A 24,505-nucleotide genomic window follows, 5' to 3' on the forward strand; every position below is an offset into this window, starting at 1 on the left:
TTATTAACGGATTTAATTAAATGATTAATCCAGGATTAAAGGCCGTAACACGGGGTGTTACACTCCCCCCCCCCCTCCCCCCCTCATAAGAAGCTTTGTCCCCGAAGCTTAGAAATCATTATGGAGATAACGAGTCAAAATTAGTACGGTGGTCATATAGGGAAAGTATCCTACAAGGGAAAATATATAATTATATATCTATGTATACTGGGTCTTTGGGAAGGATTTGGTTAAAAGGATAAGGAGAGTGAACGATTTGGGTTTCAAGCTCGAGGACAACGTTAATTTAGGAATAGGATCAAAGTTTTCAATGTTGTGACTTAGGAAATAAGGTTGCCACCTTGTATGGTATCATTTGAAATAAGGAATCAAGAATGAGGTTCGGAAGGGTAGTATGGATCTCTCAATGAAACGGTATTCGATAGACAAGGAAGGAAAAGGAATTTGGTGAAAATAGGGTTAAGGATTCTCGACTTCGAGCGATTATTCCTGTTTGAAGCTTGATTATGACGTAAGGACGAACTGACGATCCTTTTTCTTTAGTTTTGGCTCTGCTTGACTCTAAGATTCCCGTTGATCTTTTCCTCCCAAGCTAAAGTCTCATCCATCTTTACCGCTTTTGAAGGAATTCTTGTGATGAATTCTGTGCATATCTCCCAAAATGCCCAAAAGTCTTGACCTAGTCGGTTAGCAAAGTCAATCCTTAGGTCTCAACTCCCAATTCTTGTTGGGTTTTCTTAAGGATCAAGGGACTTCGGGTTGGTTTCCTCATTTTATTGAATTTCATCTCTTCCCTGGTAGGTGAGATCCTTAGCACAACTTCACGTCCTTCCCGAAATTTGGCTTGTTGCGCCATTTTGGTGATGCTTCTAGTAGCGAAAGCTCTTAGAACGCTTCCTTCCTTCTTGGAATGCAGTCAGTTATTGATTCTTGTTGCGAAATGACTTGGCGGTCCTTACGAGTTGGTTTACTTCCTTGTTTGACCCTTAAAGTAATTGAAGTGTTGATACCAAAGTGTTCCCTACACTTCCCTTGAACGTACGACCATAGAGTGGATGCATGAAATCTTATGATAAGAAATGTCCTTAGACTCTAGTCGTTTTTGTTCTTCTTGGGCGGAAATAATGTCTCCTGTATTCTTCACGGATTCGGGGACTTTTAGTAAGGTAAACAAAGGGCTAAGGACTGGAATGGGTTTGTACCATAGGTTTCGGCATTATTGCTCTTTACAAAATCTTGAAGGGGTTCTTTGAAGATGCGAACGATAACCAAGATTGTAAGAAACTCGGTCCATCCTTAGGGCTTGACTTGAGGCCTTCGTAAGTCCGTAGCGCAAGTTCTCAACTCGACTTCTTGGTTTGCACATTTCTTTTTGTCAATCATTCCAAAGTCAACACCTTGAGGCGATTCATGGTCCTTTTCCCCAAGGATTCATGCATGCCCTTACTAGTCGCTCAATAGGTCGCGTCTCGTTCACAGTTGGCAAATCTTGGAATCTGAATAAGGTAGCTGGCTGTAATCCAATCTTTTGTCTTTTCCTTGTCTTAGTTAACGACAAGCCCTCTTTGGTCTTTCTTGAAGTTCGGCTTGTCGTCCGGTCCCTTGTAATCCTTTAGTGACCAAATGCTTAGTTATGCATTTCTCTTTCTTGGAATGCATTTGGTTAACTGATCTCGACGTCGCATGACGTTTGGCGATTTTGTGTTTCGCATGTACTTCTTACGGTGCCTAAAAACCATCAAGGTCCTTATTCTAAAGCAAGGGGTTTACACGACTCGTAAAGCAAGGGGTTTACACCACTCGTAAAGCAAGGGAAAAACATCACGACCCACAACAATTTTCCTGTGGGTGGAGGACCACCCGCCGGCGGTGGCCTTCCATTCCAGCGGGTGGTCGGCGGGCAGACCACTGCCCGCCGGCTGCTCGTTGGAACAGTGTTCTCGGGCAGCGGGTAGGTGGCGGGTACCCGTGCCCCCACCTACACCCCACTGATACTCAGACAACTTTTTGGTCCTGAGATCTCTTGTGGAACCCAAAACCATATCCAGACACATTCAAACACATAACGACAACACCACGGATTCAATTAACGGAATTAAACCAAGAATCATACCAAATACGTTCTAACACGATTCCTAAACATGCCACGACTCAACATCAATCACATAACGGTTCAGGAGCATCTGGAACCTCAAGAAATCTATATGCAAAGCCCTAAAGACAAATCCTAGGCTAGACTCAACACCCGATCATTCACAAACCCACCCAAATATACCAAGAACATCACAACAACGAGATTCGCAATATAAACCCTAGGGACAAGCTCTAGACATAATTAAAGTACGAGATCACACATATAATCAATCACAACATCAAGATCATTAAGATTATCAAATAATCACAATATAAATCCTGGGCAAAGGCTCTATCAAGACTCAATCACAAAATCACATATACAAATATCAAAGGAGCCAACGAATAAGATATAGCAAGGAAAATAGGTTTTGTAAGACATGGGTTACCTCTTAGCCTTAATTAATCCTCCCTTGGCTATTAAGGTTCTTCTCTAAGATTTCCCTCCGATTGGTCTCCCTAGGCTTGGTGGTGGGGGAATCTCCCTAGAATAATTTCGTGTAATATAACTATGGGTGGTAAGGCTTCTAATTGCTTTCTAATCCCCTATTTATAGAGTTAGGAATCCTAATCAGAGTCTAAATAGTAAAGACCTACTTTCTATTCCTAACGGGTATATAGGTCTAGGATTCCTAATTAGAATCTGACTAGTAAAAGGTCTACTCTCTTTATTCCTAATAGGCTTAAGACTCTATTTTAGGCAAGGGTCCACGATCCATGGCGGATCACATTAATTAATTAAAGGGAATCCCAACCAAATTAAATCTTTTTTTAATTATTATTAACGGATTTAATTAAATGATTAATCTATGATTAAAGACCGTAAAACGGGGTGTTACACGTGGGCCCTTGAAGCTCGGACACTCGGGCTCGTTACAATGCGCTAGTAGAAGTTGATTTCGTTTGATTTGGAGTTAGGAAGCATGTTTAGCAGTTGAATGAAGTGAATGATAAATGCTCTGTAATTTGGTTGTCTATGAACTTGTATCAGTAAATGGAATATATAGCTTTTGAGTATGTAAATGAGTTGAGAAGCATGTTTAATACTTGTTAGTATTTGTTGAGAAGATTTGCTAAGTCGTTGAGATTTTGGCATGAAACAGTGCATTATTTCCATGTTCACAGTGAATGAGATTTGGGAATATTTCAAAGTTAAAGTGCACTAATGGCTCTAAGTTAAGCCTAAGTTCTATTTCAAAAAACCTATATCTATTTTGGAAAATTACTATCTAGTTGCATTGAGAAGATTGCATGATATTTGATTTTCAAAATGTGATAAAGAGAAGTTTGTTGAGATTTATGTGCATTTCAAAGCTTGCATATGTTAGAGTTTATTGCATGAGAAAGAAGTTGCATGAGATATATCTATATGCTATCTATTGTGAGGAAAATAGATTTTGGAGGCCCGTTAGGACTTGGTCCTTTCGGAAGAAAAGAGAAAGAAAGATTTATGAAGTAACTTGGTCGATATTCCCTGGTTACTAGGTTGGATTCTACCCGCCAGGCTTGGAATCCTGGTTAGGGGGTGTGCACATTGACAAGTACGATACTTGATTCCACAGAGATTGAGATAAGAACCAAGAGAGTGGTTCTGTGGGCGAGATGAGTATTAGGCCGGCTAGATGCCGAACCCAGATAGGTTCGTTCACAAATTGGTGAAGTTCCTACCTCGCCCGTGAGTACAGAAAGAAAGCAAGAAAGAAAAGAAAAGGAAGTCAAGAAGACTCAACAGAAACCACCACAAAAAATGATCTTTATATATATATATATATATATATATATATATATATATATATAAAGCATCATGTCATATCCTGTTGCATGACTTAGTATGAGATGAATCTAAAGCTTTTTGAGAAGTAAAGTCTTATTGTTGTTTAAGAGTTGGTTGGCATGATAGCATGACCTTACTTGTTGAGTTTTAGTTATCTCTTTATCTATCAGTTTGAGTATTGCATATTGAGCTATGTTTAGAGATATCTGTTTATAGCATGGGAATGTGTTAAAGTAATGTATTTGATAAAAGCATGATCATATGAAGTATAGGTTGCAAGCATATAGAAGTTTATATGTATTTATTGAGATGATTGATTAAGTGTTGTAATTGGTTATATGCATACTTGAGATTACTTGTGAATGCCAAACGTTTTTCAAATATGTATCTATAGTATTTTACAGGGTTGAGTGGTTTTATACTTAGCATTAATTTGCTAACGGGTTTATTTTCCTACTTGTTTTTATAACTCCTTTCAGGTGGGCCCAGTGTTTGAGAGCCGACGCGGTAGTTTAGTGCGTAGTTTGAGATGATAGTTACTAGAGTAGTTTATACTTTAGTTAAACTGATGTTAATTGATTTTTTAGACTGATCTTTTGTGGGGAGGGGGGTGCAAATAAAATTCCAACTAGAAGAGATTGAAAAATGCTTGATTCAAGCCCGAGCTCGGCCTTGCGGGCTAAGTTATGCCAAACTTCGGAATCATGAATCATTTTCCAACACAGGCCACTGGATGTGGCCGAAACCACAGAGGTTTCGGCCTTGTGGCCGAAACCAATGTCTCGGCCTTGTGGGCCGAGACTGTCGCCACTGGATGTGGCCGAAATCACAGAGGTTTCGGCCTTGTGGCCGAAACCAATGTCTCGGCCTTGCGGGCCGAGACTGTATAAGGGCGGCCTACACGAACCTGTGCAAGATGAGACTGTATAAGGGCGGCCTACACGAACCTGTGCAGTCTGTGACCGTTGGGTGTTCAATTCTTACTGTTACGGAATTAATTCTTTGAGTTAATTCCAATTTTTAATTTTTTGAATTGAAACCCATGGTAATGGCTGCTGTTACCAGGTGTAGTGGGGGGTGCCCTTAAGTGCCTAATTAAAAGCTATTAAATCCTTCACCCCTATATAAAGAGGAGTTGGGCAGTAGAGATTGACACACAGAAATTTGGAACGCGAAAGTTCATCTTTTTAGCCTCAAAACCTCTCTGCTTCTACTCCTTCTTTAGCCATACTGTGTTCTTAACCTTGTCTTGCTCGCCGGATTCTTTGTTTGAATGCTCAAACATTGAATCATAGCAAGTTTTATCCTGGGAAGCCTAGGCCGCAACGCTCCTAGCATCTTTGGGAGGTGGCAAATAAGGTTTTAAGGAAAGAGTGATCGCTTGACTCTTGCAAAAACCCAACACCAAACATGAGCCAAAATTCTCCATCTTTCCTTCCCTTGTTTTCCAGAAAATAATAATCTTATTTTTTGATTATTATTTGTTTTTTCTACCAACGGATCCAATAGTCTTAAAACCTTATTCCTTGTTTTCCCGTTGGTTGTTTTCTCTAATTTCCTTGAAGAAATGGAGAACCCCGAGTTGCCTATCGTTAACAATGGGGAAGAAAATGTTGTTGAGAACAACAATGGAGGAAATGGCAACAATGTTGCTAATTCCCAAGCTACACCAGTGAACGTTGGTTCACAAGATGGTGGGAGCACTGAGGGATATATTCCCATGTCTCGGGTACCTCCGGTACCGAGTGGTTCGGCTGAAAAGCCGGAAAAGTTCACCGGTGTTGGGTCGAACATCAAGAGGTGGCAACAAAAGATGTTGTTCTACCTAGCAACTCTCGGCTTGGCAAGGTTCTTGTCCGAGAGTGTTCCCGAGTTGAAGGAACAAGATGCACAATCCGTGATGGCAGTTGGCTATTGGAAGGATTCGGACTTCCTTTGCCGAAACTACATCCTGAATGGATTGTGTGACACGCTTTACGATGTATATCGAAAGATAAGCACATCAAAAGCGTTGTGGGAAGCTTTGGATCATAAATACCGAAGTTAGGATGCCGGCTCAAAGAAATTTGTGGTTGGCCGATTCCTCGACTTCAAAATGGTTGATTCAAAAACTGTGCTAAGTCAGGTAGAAGATTTGCAATTAATCTTCGATGAGATTCGTGACGAAGGCATGGTGCTAAGTGAAGCCTTCCAAGTGGGATCTGTGATCCATTTGTTGCTTCCAGGTTGGAAGGACTTCAAGAACTACCTTAAGCATAAGCGGAAGGAGATGAACCTGGAAGACCTGATCCAGTGACTCAGGATTGAGGAAGGGAACAGGACGAATAATAGGAAAGTTCCTATCGTTGTTGGCGCTAAGGCCAACGTTGTGGAGCACGGTAAGAGCTCCAAGAGGAACAAGAAGGTCAAGTGAAAGCTAGGTCCGAAATGTGGCGTTACCAAGAACAAGTTTCCTGGTCAATGCTACAATTGTGGCAAGCATGGCCACAGAGCATCTGAATGCAAGGCTCCAAGGAAGAAGAACAAGAGTTTTGAAGCCAATGTTGTTGGAGATAGCAATCAGAATGAGATCGAAATTAGCCTTTCGGCTATGGTGACCGAGGTGAACCTCGTGGGCTCAAACCCTCGTGAATGGTTCATTGATACCGGTGCAACCAGGCACTTGTGTTGCAACCGAGAGATGTTCAACACCTTTGAGACCGTTAAGGGTGAAAAGGTGTGGATGGGAAACTCTGCTCAGTCTGCTGTGGAAGGCATGGGCAAGGTGGTTCTAAAGATGACTTCTGGGAAGGAACTAACGTTGAACAACGTGCTGTATGTTCCTGAGCTGAGGAAGAATCTTGTGTTTGGCTCTCTATTGAACAAACATGGCTTTCGCATGGTGTTCGAGTCAGACTAAGTAGTTTTGTCCAAGTTAGGGATGTTTGTTGGTAAAGGATATGTAACTGATGGGCTGTTTAAGCTTAGTGTAATTCCTGTTATCAATAAAAGCAAAGTTAATTCGGTTTACTTGCTTGAGTCTTTCAATTTATGGCATGGTAGACTAGGTCATGTTAATATTAATTCTATGCGTAGATTAATTAGCATGGACCATATTCCTAACTTTCAAATTGACACAAATAACAAATGTGAAATTTGTGTTGAGGCAAAACTAACGAAAGTACCTTTCAAATCGGTTGAAAGGGAAACTGAACCACTAGAATTGATCCATAGTGATTTGTGCGATTTTAGATCGATACAAACAAGAGGTGGTAATAAGTATTTTATCACATTTATCGACGATAGCACACGATACTGCTATGTGTATTTGCTTAAGAGCAAAGATGAAGCCGTTGATAAATTCGTTCTTTATAAGAATGAAGTGGAAAACCAACTTAATCAAAGAATTAAGAAGGTTAGAAGCGATCGAGGTGGTGAGTACGAAGCACCGATTGGTGACTTCTGTGCAAGTGTAGGTATAATACACGAGCGTACGGCATCTTACTCACCTCAATCGAACGGTGTTACCGAACGAAAGAATCGTACATTGAAAGATATGATGAATGCGATGCTTATAAGTTCGGGCCTACCTCAAGATGCGTGGGGTGAGGCGATTTTGATAAGTAACTACCTTTTGAATAAGGTACCCCGCAAGAAGCTCGATAAGACTTCTTATGAGTTGTGGAACGGTAGGAAACCTTCCTACCAGTACCTGAAAGTGTGGGGGTGTCTTGCCAAAGTTTTGGTGCCAACACCTAAAAAAGTAAAGATAGGTCCTAAGATAGTGGACTGTATCTTTATTGGCTATGCACATAATAGTAGTGCTTATCGGTTCTTAGTACACGAGTCCCATAATCCAGACGTACATGAGAACACGACAATAGAATCAAGGAATGCATATTTCTTCGAAAATATATTTCCTTGTAGGTCCAACGACGGACCAAGTACGTCAAAACGAACGTTTGACGGAACTATGGATAATGATAGTGGGAATCTGAGAGAGAACCCGAGCTCGAGCCGAGACGCAGTAAGCGGGCGAGAGTTGGAAAATCATTCGGTCCTGATTTTCTTACTTACTTGTTAGAGTACGATTCGGGTACTATAACTTGTTTATTAGAAAATGAACCCGATTTTCTATCTTGTTTGATAGAGAACGAGCCTCGAACGTATGTAGAAGCCGTGACTTCTACGGAAGGACCAATGTGGAAAGAGGCTATAAAAAGTGAAGTGGATTCTATCCTACAGAATCACACTTGGGAACTTGTTGATCTTCCTCCGGGTAGTAAACCCTTAGGATCCAAGTGGGTCTTTAAAAGGAAGCTGAAACCTGATGGTTCCATCGAGAAGTATAAGGCTAGGCTTGTAATCAAGGGTTATAGGCAACGCGGGGGCCTCGATTACTTCGACACATATTCTCCCGTGACGAGAATAAACTCCATTAGGATGATACTTGCCATAGCCGCGCTGCGAAACTTGGAAGTTCATCAAATGGATGTGAAAACCGCTTTCCTAAACGGCGAATTAGATGAGGAAATCTATATGGAACAACCCGAAGGGTTCGTGGTTCCGGGCCAAGAAAGGAAAGTGTGTAAGTTGGTTAAATCGCTCTATGGTTTAAAACAGGCGCCTAAGCAGTGGCACGAGAAGTTTGACCATGCGATGTTAACTAACGGGTTTAAAATAAACGAAAGTGACAAATGTGTCTATGTTAAGGAAACTATATACGGCTACGTCATCCTTTGTTTATATGTTGATGATATTCTCATCGTTGGTAGCAATGATCGGATGATCAAGTCTACTAAAAACATGTTAAATACGAGATTTGACATGAAGGATATGGGTTTGGCTGATTTAATCCTCGGGATTAGAATCATTAGAAGACCTGATGGTCTCGTGTTGAGCCAATCACAATATATTGACAAAATCCTTGAGAAATTTAACAAGGATGATAGTCAAGTGGCTAGGACACCATTTGATACAAATATTCATCTAACCAAGAACCACGGAGAAGGTATTTCACAAGTAGAATATGCTCGGGTTGTTGGTAGTCTGATGTATCTTATGAGCTGTACTAGGCCGGATATTGCCTATGCGGTTAGTAAACTCAGTAGATATACGAGTAACCCCGGTGCTATGCACTGGAAGACAATAGTAAAGGTTATGAGATACTTGAGGTATACTCGTGATCTTGGACTACACTACGGGAGATATCCCGCTGTACTTGAAGGGTATAGCGACGCGAATTGGATATCTGATATTAAGGACTCTAAGTCCACGAGTGGCTACGTGTTTACACTAGCCGATGCAGCCGTTGCACGAAAATCCTCTAATCAAACTGTGATAGCTAGATCCACGATGGAATCTGAGCTGATAACCTTGGACAAAGGTTGTGAAGAGGCTGAATGGCTACGCCATTTTATAGAGGATATTCCTAATTGGGAAAGACCGGTACCTCCAATATGTGTGCATTGCGATAGTCAAGCCACAATCGGGAGAGTGCAAAGTCATATGTATAATGGTAAGTCTAGACATGTGCGTCGTAGACATAATACCATTAGACAACTACTCACAACTGGTGTTGTCTCGATTGACTACGTAAAGTCAAAAGACAATATAGCGGATCCGCTGACCAAAGGGTTAGGCAAAGAAGTTGTGGAGAAGTTGACACGAGGAATGGGTCTAATGCCCTTGGACTAAACAGTTCTATAGTGGATACCCAACCTAGCTGGCACCTAGGTTCAATGGGACAACTAAATTATGGAATGGAGCGCGTCATTGTGGGGGTCTCGGACTCCCTACCACTCCTCGTTAAAACAGTGACTCCCGCACGAGGTTAGCATGTTAATGCTTTAATGATTCTTGAGTATGCGGGATACTCGAGAAAGAATCACCTATGTAAGAGAGAAGTGAGGGTCGCTTCAAAGGAGAATTGTTGGGCACAATTCTTTAGAAACTCTCGCAGAACCAGGAACGGTGACCCACAACCAAAACGGGCACACTCGTGAGAGCAAGAGCATGGTTGGGAGATTCCTGTGTGAGATATGTCATCGTCTACACAAACGGCAGTCAGTTTAAAGACATCGCGTTCTACCGTACAGCCAGTAGAGTAAACATGTCTTTACAAGGGAAGGTTCAAAGGGTATAGTGACTCCCTACCTATCCTATGCAGGGATCGACCGTTTGAACACAGTTGTTTCCGATTTCAAAATACCCCGAAAATCAATTTTTCATTCATGTGGGGGATTGTTGGAAAAAATAGCTTAGAATGGCATAAAATGGCATGTTAAGTGGCTATTTCATGGTACAATTATCAGTGGGGTCCACTTCTGATTTGGGTCGGGTCAAAGTGGATTCGGATTCTTCGTAGTGAGACGAAGAGATCGATATATTGTACGCTCAAAATGGATAATTGGTGAATGAGATATTGATTCTCAAAGTAGACCTATTTGAGTTGGAAAATGAAGGAAAAAAGTGAGCTTTTGTCCCACATTGGTTTGGAAAGAGGATTTTCCCCCCTTATATACAAGAGCTCTTTTGAAACTTGTAGAATTGTATAGCATAGAGGCTCTCTTGCGCGAGAGGGGGGGGGGGGTGCAAATCAAATCTTCCAACTAGAAGAGATTGAAAAATGTTTGATTCAAGCCCGAGCTCGTGTACGCGAGCACGAATGTCGTCCGGAAATTGGCTGGCCTTGCGGGCATAAGTTATGCCAAACTTCGGAATCATTTTCCAACACACACCACTGGATGTGGCCGAAACCTCTGTCAAGGTTTCGGCCGAAACCAATGTCTTGGCTGGCCTTGCGGGCTAAGTTATGCCAAACTTCGGAATCATTTTCCAACACACACCACTGGATGTGGCCGAAACCTCTGTCATGGTTTCGGCCTTGTGGCCGAAACTAATGTCTCGACCTTGCGGGCCGAGACTGTATAAGGGCCATGGCCGAAACTTCCATGTTTCGGTCTGGTGGCCGAAACCTCTGTCATGGTTTCGGCCTTGTGGCCGAAACCAATGTCTCGGCCTTGCGGGCCGAGACTGTATAAGGGCCATGGCCGAAACTTCCATTTTTCGGCCTGGTGGCCAAAACTTCCACGAACCTGTGCAGTCTATGACCGTTGGGTGTTCAATTCTTACAATTACAGAATTAATTCTTTGAGTTAATTCCAATTTTTAATTTTTTGAATTGAAACCCATGGTAATGGCTGCTGTTACCAGGTGTAGTGGGGGGGGGGGGGGTGCCCTTAAGTGCCTAATTAAAGGCTATTAAGTCCTTCACCCCTATATAAAGAGGAGTTGGGCAGTAGAGATTGACACACAGAAATTTGGAACACGAAAGTTCATCTTTTTAGCCTCAAAACCTCTCTGCTTCTACTCCTTTTTTTAGCCATACTGTGTTCTTAACCTTGTCTTGCTCACCGGATTCTTTGTTTGAATGCTCAAACATTGAATCATAGCAAGTTTTATCCTGGGAAGTCTAGGCCACAACGCTCCTAGCATCTTTGGGAGGTGGCAAATAAGGTTTTAAGGAAAGAGTGATCGCTTGACTCTTGCAAAAACCCAACACCAAACACAAGCCAAAATTCTCCATCTTTCCTTCCCTTGTTTTCCAGAAAATAATAATCTTATTTTTTTTATTATTATTTGTTTTTTGTACCAACGGATCCAATATTATACGCATATTACTCTCCAAGAGAAAAAAAAAATACTCATTCAATCATTAACTGTTTCAAATCATATAAAGACCTTAGTACTTTTCATGTTGTAATTTTCACTTTCTCTCATTTTGAAAATTTTAAATCGATCACGAATTTTTCAAATATTTCGTCTATTGACTCATCAGTATGCGACCATGGTGTATATCAACTGCATATTATTCACTGCTATTGATATTAATCAGCGGATCAGAACTTATTGTCGTCCATTATGAGAGAATATATCAAAAATCTTGAAATCTATTCATTTCATGAATCAAATATGGTGTAATTGATTATAGGAAAAAGTGTCAAATTGTCCCCCCCCCCCCCCCCCCCTCCCCCTAGGTCATTTGGATAGTGCAATTAGATCCCCTAAAAAAAAAGCTTCATTCAGATCCCCTAAACATGTAAAATAGTTCAATTGAGTCCAAATTAACCTGTATTGCAGGTTAATTCATCCCAATTTTGACACGTGTCGCTTTCAATTTTTTTTCTTTAAAAAATTTATTTATTATTAAATTATTAAAAAAATATATTACAAAAATAAAAAATAAAAAATATTAAAAAAAAATCCAGCCACCGACTGTCCGGCGAGGCTGCGTCCTTCACGGACAGTCGTGGCTGTCTTGCGATGACAGACACGGCTGTCAAACATGAGGTCCAGATCTAGACCTTAAACGGCCTGGAACAAGAGTGGTGGTCATGGTAGTAGCCCTCGTTCCAAACGGCCATGGCTGTTCGGATTGTCCCCAGACAGCTATGGCCGTCTAAAAAAAATTCAGCCATGGCTGTTTGGGGACGGCTCGGATAGCTATGGCCATTTGGAACCAGGGCAACGGCCATGACCACCGCTCTGATTCCAAGTCGTTTGAGGTCCAGATCTGGACCTCAAAACAACTGTGAACCGTGGGATGTCCTCGCCAAACGGTCACGACTGTTTGTGAAAGAGGCAACCACCGACTGTCCTCGCCAGACAGCCGGTGGCTGAAATTTCTTTTTTTTTTTATATATTTTTTTAATAATTTAATAATAAATAAATTTTTTAAAGAATAAAAATAAAAAAATATTTTAAAAGCGACACTTGTCAAGTTTAGAATGAATTAACCTGCTATACTGGTTAATTTGGACTCAATTGAACTATTTTACATATTTAGGGAATTTAAATAAAGTTTTTTTTTTTTTACTTATGGAACTTAATTACACTATCTGAATGACTTAGGGAGTTAATTTGACATTTTTCTTTGATATTAACCTATCATGGGATTTTTAAAATGCTATCGTCCTAAATGTCTGAAGATAATTTTTCCATATATTGATTGTCTTGTGTATGCAGTAATTGGATTCCCCTTGGCTTCTTATTTTTCCCTGCCCAGTAGGCCAGTACCAAAAAAGGTGTCTCTACTGCGTTCCATGCCGTACCTGAATTACTGACCATTCTCGCCCACCGCCTACCTTAGGTCGGTCCTCCTGGGTACCACACTACACAAAATATTATTATTAACTTTTTTTTAGCAAACACACTACACAAAATAATAAAATGTCAAATCCATAAAGTGCCTGCATAAATTCCCATATAAACGCGGAGTAGTATTACAATTTATCAATTCGAATTATTTTGTGCCATAATCTTTATTACTAGAAAATCATGTCAGATTTGAGATAATACTAACTATACATAATTAATTGTGTTAATATCAATTTTAATGTTCTGAGAATAGTGAATTTTTGAATAAAAACTGAAAAGATGGAATGTATGTCCATAATTACATGGCGAAGAGATGAAAAGAATTACATGACTGCACGGGCTTAGCTCACTAATTCAATAGGTAATATTTAGAAAAAGAGATTAAGGATCGAACTTCGGCAGCATCCAGCAGCAATGTGAAATTATATATGCTCAAAGTAGACAGATTTTTTGTGCCCACCGACATGTGGCCCTATCTGCTGAGCATTGAATGACCGTGATTTGTTCAAAGTAGGTAAATTCCTTGTGTACACGGGCATTTGGCCATGTATGTTGAGCCATTGAGTCACCGTGATTTACATCCTCCCAAATGTTCTATTGGGCCGGGGTGTGAGAGGTCTTTGGGGTTGGAGATTTAACCTTTTCGCAATCGCATTATTTCGTCTTTGCAGTACAGATATTATGAATCTACAGTACATAAATTATGAATCTATAATATAGAAATTATGAATCGACAGTATAGAAATTATGAATCTAAAATACGGTATAGAAATTATGAATCTACAGTTTAGAAATTATGAATTTATCTCGTATCCACCATGTACATGGTGAACACGGTTCCACCTATTGCAACTTTTTAGGAGAAGAAAAGATAAGTGGAGGATAAAAAATGGTAGAAAATTAAAAGTCTAAAAATTATAATGGTTGATTTAAAGGTGACGACCAAAAGTAGTAAATTGGCAATAAATATAAGTCAACAAATGGTATTAGATCATAATTAATTGGTATTTTAAAGGTGACGACCAAAAGTAGTAAATTGGCAATAAATATAAGTCAAAAAATGGTATTAAATCATAATTAGTTGGTATTTTAAAGGTGACGACCAAAAGTAGTAAATTGGCAATAAATATAAGTCAAAAATGGTATTAAATCATAATTAATTGGTATAAACTATGCCAATTACCTTTTGCTCAGATGGTATGTAGTGACTTCTACCATGTGGGAAGACTGAGATCGAGCCTCATTGGAGGTGTTGTTGACTCGGTGCATTACTATAATGTAATAGAGTTAGTACCATCCAAAAAACTCGGTCGGTGCATTTCATGAACAGATACTATAATGTAATAGAGTTAGTACCATCCAAAAAATTGGTGTAAACTATATTTTTGAATGTTAACACTATTACATTATTGTAAACTATATTTTTGAATGTTAACACTATTACATTATAGTATCTGTTCAAACATATTTTTTCAACCTATTCAACATACATGACCTCCCATATAGAAGAGGTCACTACATATCATTTGAGCACAAGATGCTTGGTATAAACTATATTTACTTATTAAAGAATTGAACAAAGCTCAACATATGATGTATATATTTGAACGGTTTATATTTGAACATGTTTGCTACGTTTGATAGTCATTTTAAGAGTTTATAGTTTATTTTAGAGAAAATTACACTTTTAATCTTGTGACTATTGGATCTTATTAATATTAGTACTCGACTTTAAAAGCTAATAATTTAGTCCTATAACTATATAATTTTTAACACATTTGGTCCTCCCGGCCAAATCATCGACCAAATGTTACCGGAAAAATGTAAATGTTTTTAAATTGGTCAAAAGTACCAAATGTGTTAAAAATTACATAATTACAAGACTAAATTGTTAGTGTTTAAAATCGAGTACTGAAATTAACAAGACCTCAATATCCACAGGATCAAAAATGTAATTTTCTCACTATTTTAACCTATAGTTGCAATTTTAGTTGTATTTGTTAAATTAGTACAGTGAAGGCTTTATAAAACTCTTAATTTCATATGATATCTCTCACATTAAAAAATAATAATAATTACACCCGAGAGTCTATGAGAGTTTAAGCAATGTGTACCTAGATAGTGGTTGTCGATATCCTTAAAAAAAAAAAAAAAAAAAGTTGCTTTCAAATGTATTAGAAGAAACACTCTGATTATGGATTAACAATACTTCATTACATAATTAATAATGATTAAATGAGCAAACTATGAGAAATTAATTTAAATAGAAATTGAAGAGGCCATGAACCTCTTTAACATTTTTTTGTTCAAAAGGCTAAATATAATGATAAAATTAAATTATAAATATTTTAAATTGATAAATATCTATAATATATAAATACTAAAAAATTTCTAGCCAGCGAATTGAACTACTATGCAGTGTGATGACACATCCGTTACCATTTCAAATGGACAATGCTCTTTGTGTGAAAACTAAGGGTTCGTTTACTAATTGAAATGGAAAACTGCACTAGTTAACATGTTTTCTTTTTACTATTCTCAAATTCTCCAATTTTCAGAAAACTAGATAAAATTTTCAATTAGTAAACGGACCCCAGAAAACAAAAAATAAAGAACAGTTTTATGAAGTAAACGGGCCCTAAATCATTTTCACGGCAAATTATATCGTGGACCGCGGTGCATAATCGATTATGCACCGCACATAAAAACAACGTCGTTTTGTTTAATGAAAAGAAACGGCATCTGTTTCCCGTCGTTCCGCACCCTTCCGCAAAAAGTAACTCTTTTATTCAGTTTCATTTTGTATACACTGCAGTTTCGGTTCAACACAACTACAGTTTCATTTCGATATAACTACAGTTTCATTCGATAATATAAAACTAATACGTGAGGTAGTGCTGATTTAGATGTACTGTAGTGTCGGTTGGTAATTAATATATACAAAATGTGTGCTCCGTTAAAATTAGCGGCGGCGTTTTGACCCATGCACCACGGTCCACGATATAATGATTGCATTTTCACATTTTGCAAATAAAAAATTAAATATAAAAATTAAACAAATAATTCATGAGAATAATAAACGAAAAATCAGAAAGATATAAAGTCAAACCCACAGTAAATGCAAAGGGTGTACTGTACACACGCTTTTCTTTGTCCGTCCAAAAGTAGCGTACCTAGCGGACTTGTAACCTATAGATAGGGCTATCGGAGATTTCTTGCATATTCATGAATTAAGGTTTCTTTTTGTCTATATTAATAAATTTTCAATTTAGTCTTTTTTTTTTTTTTGGATTGTCGAGGTAAATCCCACTTCTAACTTTCGTGAGTATGTGGGTAACCCTCGCCTTGCGACCCTAGCCGGCAAAGGGCCACAAGGTGGTAAATCAGCCTAGATTTTCCATAGCTGACCGGCTCAAACTCATCATGGCGGAGGATTGAACCCAAGACCTCTCGGTCAAGGGCGCTACCTCCTTACCACTTGAGCTGGGGTTGCCCCCAATTTAGTCTTTTTTCATACTAATGGAAAATACAGCAAAAAGAAACTATTACTTTACCAGATTTTACTCTTTTATATGTGAAGGTATTGTCGTACAATTTTTTACTGCATATAAAATAACTATGAAGAGGTTTAAGAACAAAAATTATATTTATTTTATTACTCTAAATTAATTATTTTCATTATGGGTAAATGATATTAGCACTATTTTATTTATTTTTATATCTTTTAGAAAGACAGAGATGTCACAGCAATTGTAGGAACAATGAATAATACTCCATAGATTAATCAAGAAGTCAATTAGGCTCTTAAACTTTTAAAAGTTGTAATTAACCCCTTAAACATATTATTTTAGACTATTGAGACTCAAAAATCGATTGGTGACCTATAATTATATATCACCAGGGTTCCGTTGAACTTCCGGCGAAATACTGATCATATTCCGGCAAAAAACAGCGACGAAATGATCGCCGATGTCGTTTGGAAACCTATTTGGTTGTCTTCTCCGGAGAATGGAGAAGGCATACCAAATACCAAATCAATTGGTCTGCCTTCTCCTTCGCCGAAGAAAGCAACCAAACGACACCGACGATTGTTTCGCCGGTGTTTTTTACCAGAATATTTAAGTCTCTAGTTTTTACTATTACATTGGAAGAACCAATGGGACTAACTCTCTTTTTTTTTTTTTTTTTGTATTCTTTAAATTTTTTACGATATATATACATCATAACACAAAATCTGCTTCTAAATAATATGCTTGCACACATTTCAACTACAATATACGAAGTAACTATCCTCAATTAGAAGAAACTAATATATACATGCATTTCATTTAATTAAAATTACTCTCCATAAGGTTTAAGCCTTTTAACATTTTCTCTAATTAGGAATTATGTTCACAAGGCATTTGAAAAAAAAATGCACACAAATTTACAAGTTAAATTGTGTAATGCTAAGAGTTACCGACAATTTTGGAGTAAAAATAATTTTATCAAAGAAGCAAAAAAAAAAAAAATAATAATAATAATTTTGCCACCATCTTAAAAGAATTTCTTCGAATGATCAAGATTTCATTGAAACTTAATTGAATTGTAAAATGCAGATATTAGTATACATGAATAATGAAAAAAAAAAAAAAAAAACTTCTTTCATTGTTCTAATATATTTACAAACTACAAAAATTTGTGTGAGTCAGTGTCACAAATTTTTATTTGTAAGACAGTCTTACAGAAGATTTACTCAATACAGAGAAATGCACATATACATAAAATCTAAAAGCGATGCACATTGTACTCAAATGACACATTTGTGTCTTTTCTAGAGGGAAGGTCACAGGACCAAAACCTGGTGATGAGGTATTAACTCTTTGAGCTGTAAGCCTGTAATAGATAGAGAAAGCTAAGTATAGAACATATATTACAAAGAGTTAATACATAAAAATTAAAGTGATAAAACAACAACTTGGTACAATCATCAATTATAGAATACGTACAACCCATACATAAATTTGGAACAAGTCATTTGTCTTAATCCCACCAGACCAAACAAAAAGCAAGAGACAGTGCCCCAACTGCCTCCTAAAAAGTTCTCAACCTAATTCATTGCTTATATCATATATTTATGTGTGTGTGTAACAAACGCATCAAATCACAAAGACAACCTAAGCATTATCATTTAATAATTCGAGTAAAATCAAAAGTGACAACCCTAAAACAAGGGCCGCCTGCATGTTCTTAACTTTTAAGTCCCCCAAATTAAGCCTTTTATGGATTCTTCTCTCCCTCCCTCCCTCCCTCCCTCCATTTATCTCTTGTATAATCCAAATTTAGCTGGGTAGATCAAGTGCGAAAAAGGACTTTTCGTACTCAATGAGTGTTTTTATGTAAATGTACTTGTATAATTAAATGTGTATTTTTTGTATCTATAGAGATGTGGATTAAATGACTTAAATATTTTATAATTTAAACTCGGGAGGTGTGGTTGGGTGGGTGGTACTCATCAATCTTTAATCAAAGGTCAATGATTCGATCATTGGTTTTGAGTATGAAGCAGCCTTAAATCTTCAAGTCAACCGTTCCACCCAAAAGAAGTGCCTACAATTTAGCGATGAGATTAGTCACGGTGTATGGTAGAAACTCTGGATTCACCCAAAAAAAAATATCTTCTAATTTAACCACTATCGCATAGGAATAATACCCATTAAAGAATGTTTGCACCATTGAGGATTACTTGTGTTTACTTTTAATGAATTAAAATTGTAAAAGAGATAATTCTATTTTTTGTCTTAAATTTATAAATAGCACTCTACATTAAGTCTTTTTTTATCATAACATTTATTTTTAGTCTAAATATTATTGTGGTATATAAATGATCATTTTTGGTCCTTTATCAACAAAGCAATTTAATAAATATTATTAAATACAAGGACATTTCGGTTTTTAATTATGAATACTTTTCAAAAAAATTAAACATAAAAAATATAGCGTTTCAACTTACAAAGATTAAATTTGTTTGTATTTAACGACATTTCAACGGCTTTGTTAATGTAGGACTAAAAATGATTATATTACAATAATACTAGAACTAAGTGAAAATGTTCAAATTAAAAAGGGCTAAAAGTGGACTGTTACATGCCAAAAATGAAATTTAAAATCTTGAATTTATAGCACATATCACAACACAATGCAAAATGGAGAAATGAGTTTATTACATACAAACAAAAAAAGAAAATAAAGGAAAACAAAAATGATCATTATTATTTCTTGATGATCTTCTTATTATCTTTACCAGTCTTAAACAAAGATCCCAACCCAAAGAGATTAGTATTCCCCATGGAGATACAACTAGGGGGCGGCACATTGAGCACCGGATTGATCCGAACGGCGCCGTTTCCATGGTTGGTCCTTAACGGAGGCTTCTGCGACGATAATGGAAACTCATAAAAGTGAACCGATGGAGAAGACGACGATGATGATGAAGATGGAGTTTTCTTCTTCGTTTGCTTGGAGCCAGTGGAGCTGCTGCGTGGCAAGGAGTGAAATGACCAACTTGACCCTCTCTTCTGGCTGTTCTCACAGTGCAGACTGCTGCTCCTCCTTATGCGCCAGAAAGGCCTAGACTGACTTTTCACCTTCGAGGCTTCATTGTCATCATCTTTTTTGGACGGAGAAGACGACGCCTGGGGCTTTTGGTGAAGAGGGAGAAGGAAGCCATTCGAAAAGATCTCACCTGCGCAAGAGGTTTCTGTTTCCGTTTCAAAAATGTTGCAGAAATGGAAGTCGGAGTTGGATTCGGAACGGTAAGGGCAGTGATCTCCGGTGGACGAAAGGTGGTGGGAGAATGAGATTCTTGGGCTGCCGGCGGGAGTTTCGCGGACTGCATCCATATCGGCGTTCATTGTTCAGCTTAGAGAGAGAGAGAGTGATCTGATGAAGAAAGAAATGGGAAGAATTTACTAAGATTTTGAAAGCAATCTATAAAAGACTGGCATTCACGAATTTAGAGGAAAAAAAAAAGAGTTAATTCCATCGAAGGTCCATTTTCTTTTGTGCCAATTACAAATTTAGTCTTAGACTGTTGTTTTTGTCATTTTACATCTCAGACTATCATTTTTCGGACACTTTTAGTCATTCTCATAATTTTTTCTATTTTTAATAAGGGCATTGTTGTCCCTTCATATTTTTCTTTTGTTATTTTTCCGATTTCAGCTAGTTTAATTGGCTTAGGACTTTACTAAAAATTGATTGAAAAATATGGTTACTAAAAATCAGAGGTTAGTTAAAGTTCTAAATCAATTAAACTGGTTGAAATCGGAAAATAACAAAAGAAAAATATGAAGAGACAAAAATGCCATTACTAAAAATATAAAAATCATGAGAAGGACTAAACGTGTGCAAAAAATAATAGTCTGGGATGTAAAATGGCAAAAACAATAGTTTGGAACTAAATTTAGAATTGCCACCAAAGACAAGGGACCTATGATGAAATTAACTCAAAAAAAAAAAAAAAAACATAACAAAAACAATGGGAGGATGGACTCTTCGGAAGTCAAAGAATAGAGGCGTAGAATTGATTCAATTGAAGTAGATATAGTTTGATCTGAATTATTACACCATCCCCAATTGATGGTTTTTGGGTGATTTTTTGTGGGGACCATGTATATGTGGAGGTAAGAGAAAAATGAGAGAGAAGATTTGCAATGGAAAGATTGATTTTTCGCCTCAACAGTAAACTCCACCTAAAAATACAAAATAATCGCATGGTGCACGTGAGGCGCATCGCCCAATTTTTATTTTTTTTTAAACTCATTTTTCTTGTTTATTTTTTTCTCCCTACTTGGCATCTAAAAAATTGTGCAAAAACTAAAATAATGAGTAGTTGGTCAGCTTAATGAGTAAATGACAGGTTACTGTGAAATCAAGAGTTATATTGTTCAAGAGTAACCAGAAATTTGACAACGTAATGAGTAAATGACAGGTTATTGTGAAATTAAGAGCTATATTGCTCAAGAGTAACCCCAGTTAAGGTCGCAAGACATTCTCCGCTTTGAAAGAGGTAACCCAGTACGAAAAACATGATTCTAACTGTACCAAGGGTCATTGGCTGCTACAGGGTATCAACCGTACCGATATAGTCTTCATTCCTAAGAAGGGTAGGCCAGAAACCATGTAGGATTTACGCCCAATTTCTTTATGTAATGTGGTGTATAAGGTGGTGGCAAAGGTTTTGGCTAACCGACTTAAGGTTATTTTGTGTGGTTTGATATCACCTAACCAGAGTGCTTTTGTGCCTGGTCAGTATATCACGGATAATGTGTTGGTGGCATTTGAGACTCACCACTGTATGAAGAGGAAATGGCAGGGGAAGGAGGGTTTTGGAGCGCTGAAGCTCGATATGAGCAAAGTGTATGAAATGGTAGAGTGAGCTTTTTTGGAGGGTGTAATGTTGTAGATGGGTTTTAGTGAGAGGTGGGTGGAGCTGGTTATGTGTTGTGTGTCTACGGTGGAGTATAGTGTGTTGTTGGAAGGGGAGGGTTATGGGCCTTTAAAGCCGGGGAGGGGTTTGCATCAGGGGGATCCCTTATCCCCATATCTATTTATTTTAGTGGCAGAATGGCTAAGTCCCATGCTTAGGCGCCAGGAGGAGTGTGGGGTGGTGCATGGGTGGCGGTGGCTCGTGGGGCGCCTAGGGTGTCCCATCTTTTATTTGCTGACGATTGTTTTATATTTTTTTTAGGGCTAACTCTCTTGAGGCCAACGTGATCTCTGAAATCTTGGGGAGTATATATTGGCTTCGGGGCAACAAGTTAACTATGATAAATCCTCTATATCCTTTAGTGGGAGTGTGATTGCTATTGATAGGGAAGTAGTGTGCAAGATTCTATGTGTGGCTGAGGGAGATATGAGTGGGCGGTATTTGGGGTTGCCGTCCTTGGTGGGTAGGAATAAAAGAGGTAATGGGGTTTATTCAGGATCGCATTCTAACTCGTATAAATGGGTGGAATAATCGGTTCTTATCCCGAGCAGATAGAGAGGTGATGGTTAAAACGGTGCTGCATGCGCTTCCTACTTATACAATGAATGTGTTCCTACTCCCGCATGATCTATGCTATGAGATTGAGAGCATTCTTAATCGATTTTGGTGGGTGGGGGGAATACAGGACGAGGTGGGGGTTAAATGGATGCGGTGAGATAAGTTGTGCGTACCAAGAAGTTAGGGGGGAGGGGGAATGGGGTTTAGTAGGGTTAGGGAGTTCAATCTTGCTATGTTGAGTAAGCAAGGGCGGAGGTTGGTTCAGAATCCGAACTCGTTGGTGACTCGGGTGTTTAAGGCTCGGTACTACCCTACAACGTTATTTTTAGATGTCAAGCCAGGGAGTTGCCCGTCTTATGTATGTCATAGTATATGGCAGTCCTAGGGGGTGCTGAAAAGAGGGTGCTGCTGGCGGGTGGGTGATGGGAAGGATGTGCAGGTGTGAAGGGATGTGTGGTTGCTAGATAAAAACAACAGGAGGGTGGAAATGGAGATGCCGGCTTCGTTGGAGGGTACGAAGGTGTGTGCTTTGTTCCAAACGATGGGTAGGCAGTGGGATTCGGAGGTGGTTAGGGACATTCGTAATGAGAGGGATGCTAAGCTCGTTCTGTCTATCCCTTTATCTAGAATGGAGCATCGCGACTCGCTATTTTGGGCTGCGGACACAATGGGTCATTTTACGGTGAGGCGTTGCTACCGGTTTTTGGTAGGGGAGTGTGAGGTTGGAGGGTGGTTTGGGAGGACGGATGTGTGGGCATTGAGAGTACCCCCAAAGGTTAAAACGTTCATATGGAAGGCTTGCTCAGGATGTCTTCTCACGGCTAATGTCCTTCGGAGTAGGCGTTTGCCATACTCGGTGTTGTGCAGGTTTTGTAATGAGGAAAATGAGACAAGCTTGCATATTTTCTTTACTTGCACGATGGCAAAAACTTGTTGGAGGCGTATTGGTGTACTTTTGGATGAGGTTGTCTTGGAGTGTTTCTGCATGGGGCTTCAATTCCTGTAGGGAAGTCTTGGGATAATGGATGGTTTTGCTAGACAGAAGAATGGTTTGTACTTGATCAATGATCCACCAAGCAAGAAAAGAGGGCAATTTAATAGCATCTTTACTGAAACTCAGTGTAATAGTTTGACAGTTGAAATGTAGCATTGTAGATTGGGACATTATCCCATCAATAAGATACCTCTGCTTAATGGAATAAAACCTATCTCCTTTCATAAACAGCTTGACTTTGTGTGTGATGCTTGTCACTTTGCTAGACATAAGAGGTCTCCTTTTCCAGTTAGCACTTCTAGACCTGAAAACTGTTTTGATTTGTTACACATGGATGTATGGGGTCCTTTTGCTATGGCAACCTTGAAAGGGGAACACTGTTTTCTTACCATTGTTGATGATTACAGTAGGTTCACTTGGATACACATGTTGAAAAACAAATCAGAAGTCAAGTCCACATTTCAAAACTTCTATAACTATGTATGCACTCAGTTTTCTGTCAAAATTAAAGTGGTGAGAGCAGATAATGAGACTGAGTTTCTAATGGACATTTTTTTTAAGGAAAAAGGATTGGTTTATCAGAGATCTTGTGTTTACACACCCCAGCAGAATGGGGTGGTTGAAAGAAAACACCAGCACATCCTAAGTGTAGCTAGGGCCTTAAGGTTTCAGTCTGGATTGCCCATAAAGTTTTGGGGACACTGTGTGATACATGCATCATACCCTATTAACAAATTGCCAATTGAAGTTATTGATGGAAAGACTCCTTATGAGGTGTTGACTAGGAAAACTACAGATTATGGCCAGCTCAGGCCCCTTTGATGTTTATGTTTTGGTGCAACAGTTTCACAAGGGAGAAATAAAATGCAGCCTAGGGCGAAGGAAATGCATTTTCTTTTGGGATTTCCAGCAAATGTAAAAGGGTACATCTTATATGATATTGTTGATAAAAGTGTTTTTATTTCAAGGGATGTCAAGTTTTATGAACTCACATACCCCTTCAAGGAGCAGAATACAGACTTCACTACTGAGTCCTATGAAACTGAGGGGTTTAATCCTTCATTACCTTTGGTTCCCATTTCCATTGAAGCAGAACCTCCCTCCTTGTAGCCCATTGATACCAAAAGTGGTAATAGAGTCATACCAGGTGATTATGCAAGCAGACATTCAGAGAATGAAGAAGGTCAGTCCCCTAACAGATTCATTGCACATAATAATGATGGTGATCAGTCCATTCAACATGTTCCTATCAACAATGAGGCTCCTAGTGAGGAAGTTATTGGCAACATGCCACCAGAGAATGGGGTGGACCAGCCACAACCTAGAAGGTTTGCAAGGCAGAGGGCAGTTCCTGCCAAACTAAATGATTATTACTGTTAAACTTTGCTGGGAAATAGATCAGGTTTGAGAACTTCTCCTCATTCCATACAAAAATTTA

At 38.6% G+C, this 24,505-nt stretch overlaps 1 protein-coding gene across 1 annotated transcript; it reads right to left on the reverse strand.

Annotated features, from left to right (window-relative positions):
- Positions 1-19,296: 19,296 nt before the first annotated feature.
- On the reverse strand, positions 19,297-19,926 carry LOC109184125. Its single transcript, XM_019334173.1, has one exon. The coding sequence runs from the start codon at positions 19,924-19,926 to the stop codon at positions 19,297-19,299; it is 630 nt and encodes a 209-aa protein (XP_019189718.1).
- Between the last annotated feature and the right edge of the window lie 4,579 nt (positions 19,927-24,505).

Source organism: Ipomoea nil, unplaced genomic scaffold (genome assembly GCF_001879475.1).
Source record: "Ipomoea nil cultivar Tokyo-kokei standard unplaced genomic scaffold, Asagao_1.1 scaffold1250, whole genome shotgun sequence".
In the NCBI taxonomy this organism is placed as follows: domain Eukaryota; kingdom Viridiplantae; phylum Streptophyta; class Magnoliopsida; order Solanales; family Convolvulaceae; genus Ipomoea; species Ipomoea nil.